This window comes from Nanorana parkeri, unplaced genomic scaffold (assembly GCF_000935625.1).
Source record: "Nanorana parkeri isolate BGI_ZX_2015 unplaced genomic scaffold, ASM93562v1 scaffold61, whole genome shotgun sequence".
In the NCBI taxonomy this organism is placed as follows: domain Eukaryota; kingdom Metazoa; phylum Chordata; class Amphibia; order Anura; family Dicroglossidae; genus Nanorana; species Nanorana parkeri.
In genome coordinates, this window is record NW_017306329.1 from 1,939,213 (window position 1) to 1,943,484 (window position 4,272).

At 40.6% G+C, this 4,272-nt stretch overlaps 1 protein-coding gene across 1 annotated transcript in view; it reads right to left on the bottom strand.

Moving 5' to 3' along the window:
* WDR7 (WD repeat domain 7) overlaps window positions 1-4,272 on the bottom strand; it is a 348,971-nt gene that overhangs the window by 279,453 nt on the left and 65,246 nt on the right. The window contains exon 14 of the mRNA XM_018576230.1: window positions 1,416-1,630. Coding sequence (XP_018431732.1) covers window positions 1,416-1,630 — 215 coding nt within the window. The remainder of the gene's footprint in view (window positions 1-1,415; window positions 1,631-4,272) is intronic.

Sequence of the window (4,272 nt, forward strand, 5' to 3'; positions counted from 1 at the left end):
GGGGGGGGGGGCGGTTAGGGTGATATTTTGAGACAAGGTTGGAGATATAGCCGAGGGCAGAGTTGTGGATAGCTTTACAAGCGATTGTCAATATTTTGAATTGTATCCTTTGGGCAAGTGGAAGCCAGTGCAGGGATCGGCAGAGGGGGGTGGTGGAGGGAAGCCAGTGCAGGGATCTGCAGAGGGGGGTTGCAGACACTGAGCGGTTGGTTAGGTGGATGAGTCTAGCAGCAGCATTCATGATAGACTGAAGGGGGGATAGCCTGTGTAGAGGTAGACCAATGAGGAGGGAGTTGCAATAGTCAAGACGAGAGATAATAAGTGAGTGGATGAGTAATTTAGCGGTTTGTCATCATTGAGTCCAATTGAATTTGGTCAGTTCTGGGCATGTCTTCATGTAGACGCTTACATTTATGGCTAATCGTTCTTGGGTGAGTCAACAAACAGTTAGAATGATTTTTGCGGTCATCTAATTTTTCTCCAAAAGCAAAATTCAAATACAAGTTTCTAGATTAGCAAATGCCAAAGTCCCACTCTGGCCAGGGATTCACCGACACCCCTCTATAACTAATTAAGCAAATTAATTAGTTACATGTTCACATTCACATAGCATAACATATTAATATTTTTTTTAAATGCGGTTTCCATTTTTAGGTGCTTGTTATTTGCTTAAAAATCCTAGCCAGCTTCCTCCCCATGTACTATTAAGGGAGGGGGTGTGGATTTAATGTTTACCATAATTAGCCCCGTCTTTACTGTGCTGGTAGATTTCATTAGGAGTTGTAAACTAGATTTGAACACAGTCTGTCCTAACAAAGGGTCAAAGATGTCAGAGAGGAAAGCTCATTGTGTTCCTAGTATTTCTATGGGAACAGACTACCTTTAAAACTGTTCAGAATAATTTGCAGTCGGCACAGAGGCCTCCACCAAAGCAACATCTAAAAGGTAAGTAGTATCTTTAAAATGTTTTAGGTATGCTATGTGAATGGGAATACACAAAACATATAGTGGGGACATTTCTCAAAATTTGACTGGAAATGCACTTTAAATCCACATGGTGCGCCGCAAACTGGATGAAGTCTTGATAAGGAGACCAGTTGGGGCAGGCACGGACTGCAACACTGGATCCCCACATGGATGCTGGACTTAGCGGAGTAAAACACAGTGTTGTAAGCATTCTATTTTTAAAGATAGGGGGGGACGGACTAATCCCAGATAGATATAGGCTTTATGAATTCTTTAAATCATCACAAATAAACTAACCATTTCTATACACTCCAACCTTGCACACTTTATCCCAGAACTGCAAAGAGCTGCAGTCTTACCACTCTGCTGTTACTGATGTCAAAAGAGAGGCATTTGTGAAAAGATTACAGAAAGATATAAAGAAAAATGAAATAGTAAAAAGGACTTACTTTGTCTGAAGCTTCTGATGCCAAGAGATTGGTAGCAAGGGTCTGCAGTTTGTGATGTGCCACAGTTTTCAGTGCCGCAAGACTACGCCTGGTCATTGCCTGTTTTAAGTTGACTGCGGAATGGCTGAGTGCATCCACGGCAGCAGGAACTGCCTCATCACAAGCATTTAGTATTTCTACGGCTGTTATACCCATGACACAACGATCCAATGCACCTTAAAAGAAGGAAAAAAAAAATGTCTAAACATGCTGAAAAAATACCACAGATGGCAGGTGGACTAATCTACTGGTCTCCTGACTGTACAGTGGCACCATGGAAAGTCAATATAAAGATGAGGATAATTATGTTTTTTCCCATAAGTGTTGTCCTTTGGCATATTACAGAGGATACAATATAAAAGTATATTGTGCTCTCAGCAACAAAGCAGCGCACAGCACCGTGAAAAAGCAAACTGTGAACCAATTATGCCCCCCGTTCTAACCATTCGCTTTTCTGTATCCCTACTGAATAGATTCTCATCATGCCCCGTCCTAATGGAAGCAAAGGGAAATCTTAAACAGGTACAAAGACTCAATAGTAACTTGATAGAGGTTCTAATGATTTCACATTCTGTCCAAAACAAAAATACTAAAATTTTGGCTGGAGTTAAGCTTTAAAAAGCCCAAGCGTGATTGAACATATCGGCATTCACCAAAAATTTCTAGAGAGGACATTGTTTAAAACTTTTAAGAAACCAGTGGATTTCTCAACTCAAAACCATACAACTACAGTAAACTAAGCTGTTAGCTTAATAAACAGGGAATGTCTATTGTTTTTTTAATACATTTCTTTCATGCTGACGATGTCTTTCAATAGAAGAGATAAAGTAAATTATTTAGAGGCCACCACAGACATCCAAGGACATTGATGGTGCTCACCAGGTCCCTATACCCAAGTAGTCACTTCAAGTGATACCTCCAGCATCAGCTCATCTGGAGAAAATCAAAGTGACTGAACTTTGTTTTCCAATGTTGTCTGTTCATGACCTAGACATTAGGATTGTTTCGGTTATCCAAATTCTATGGGCACCATAGGACACTTCCAAAAAGAATAAAACACACAATTGAATCTGGTATTTGGTACAGTAAAATCATTTCAAGCATTTTTACACATAACTGGGAAAAATAGTCTTGAGATCAACATCTTAAAATCCCCTGTGCAGCAAATCGCAGACTGAGATAGCTGGGCTCTACTGCACAGCATAGGAACTGGAAAAAGTAAAACCACACTGACATTGTTCGTTTATTATCCATTCATAGGCTGTAGTGAGTCATAGACCAGACTGTATTGCTCAGTGGCCAAAGAGCCAGGAGTGCCTGGATGACTCAGTGGAAAAAGAGCCAGGAGTGCCAGGATGATAAGACCTGCTAAAGTTTGTATTCGGGTTACAGAGTAATTGTGCAAAGTACTGTAATGTTATGAGGAGTCAGTGAAATGATCATATAGTAGCTTTATGATGACTCTAACTAAACAGATGCAGAGTGAAAATTAAAAATGCCCTCAAAAAATCAGAATGGCAAGGAGGCATAAATCTAGCACAGAGCAATATATAAACAGACCAAAGAACTACTGCAATCAAAGAAGCTGCCAATGAGCAGGTTCCCAATAAAGGCACTAGGTAACAGAACAGTGCAATCTATGAGATGCTCAGAGAAATGCTATTAGAACAGTAAAGAACAAACGACTACTTGCATTGTCCCTTGGGCAATACCTCTCTCAAAAGGAGGTAGACTGTGTATGATAGTGTAGGGAGCCAGGTGAATGGTTCCTTGGACCTGTTTCGAAGGCAAGTGACATGAAGAGCCTCTGGTGTGGACATCCAAGTAAATTAAATTAGGTGCAGGACCACCACAGAATCCCTATATACGTAATTTGGTGGCCGAAGCCATGCAGCACAATTGCAGCTGGCTGAGCCTGTTCCAGCATGGGCACTGGGCTATAGGGCTAGTACTTGCCCAATGGAGGAAGTCAAATACAGTCAGTTTTGGAAGGAAAAGGAAGAGCCCTAAAACATGTTGTTAGGGATGGCAATGTGGGGCCTGTCCCACTGAGCAACTGCCTAAAATATTTGGCCCTTCCTTGCATAGGGACAGTTGTGGCTGGTTCACAGTATTATCAAGGTCATAGCTGCTTCCCTCCCCTCTATATGCCAGCCACCACTGAGGGTGTAGGGATTCTGCATCTACATTTGCATGATTCTTGCTAGTTGTCTGTGACTGATCTTCACACCTTTTTGCTTGCTTCATTTTTGTTTTTTGTCTACAGTATACACCATTACTGTTAAATTTTGTTGCTGTATTCCTAGCACAGGAAGAAAAAAGTATGGTCATAAAGACAACCGTTCTCAACTGCTGTTCACACCAGGGCATAATAGAGAAAAAAAGTGTTTGGTACCCTGGAGCTCCGATATACCATGTATATCCCTTTGTATTAATTGAAATAGGTCATCTAGGTCAAGTAACCGGAGTTAATGAGCACAAAAAAATGGTAACAGTGTTCTCAAAGGAGAGGACACTGTTGAGAGATGGTTACTAAACAGACCGAGACCTTTTTCTTGTAAAAATATAAACTTTATTTGTTACAAAATCTCATATTTATCGCACCCGTAATTCCATTTCTATAGCAAAATCTACATATAAAAAAACAACGTTGTCCATAACTTTCATACATGCATACTTCCATACATACTATGCACAGATTGCGGCAGTTATTATTTTCAAAACTTTTTACAGAGGGAATTCTCCCAATATAGCTTTTAGACCCTCTCGGTACTTTTTCCTCTTTGAAAATGTAGAAAATTCAGCAAAAAGAAGGGGG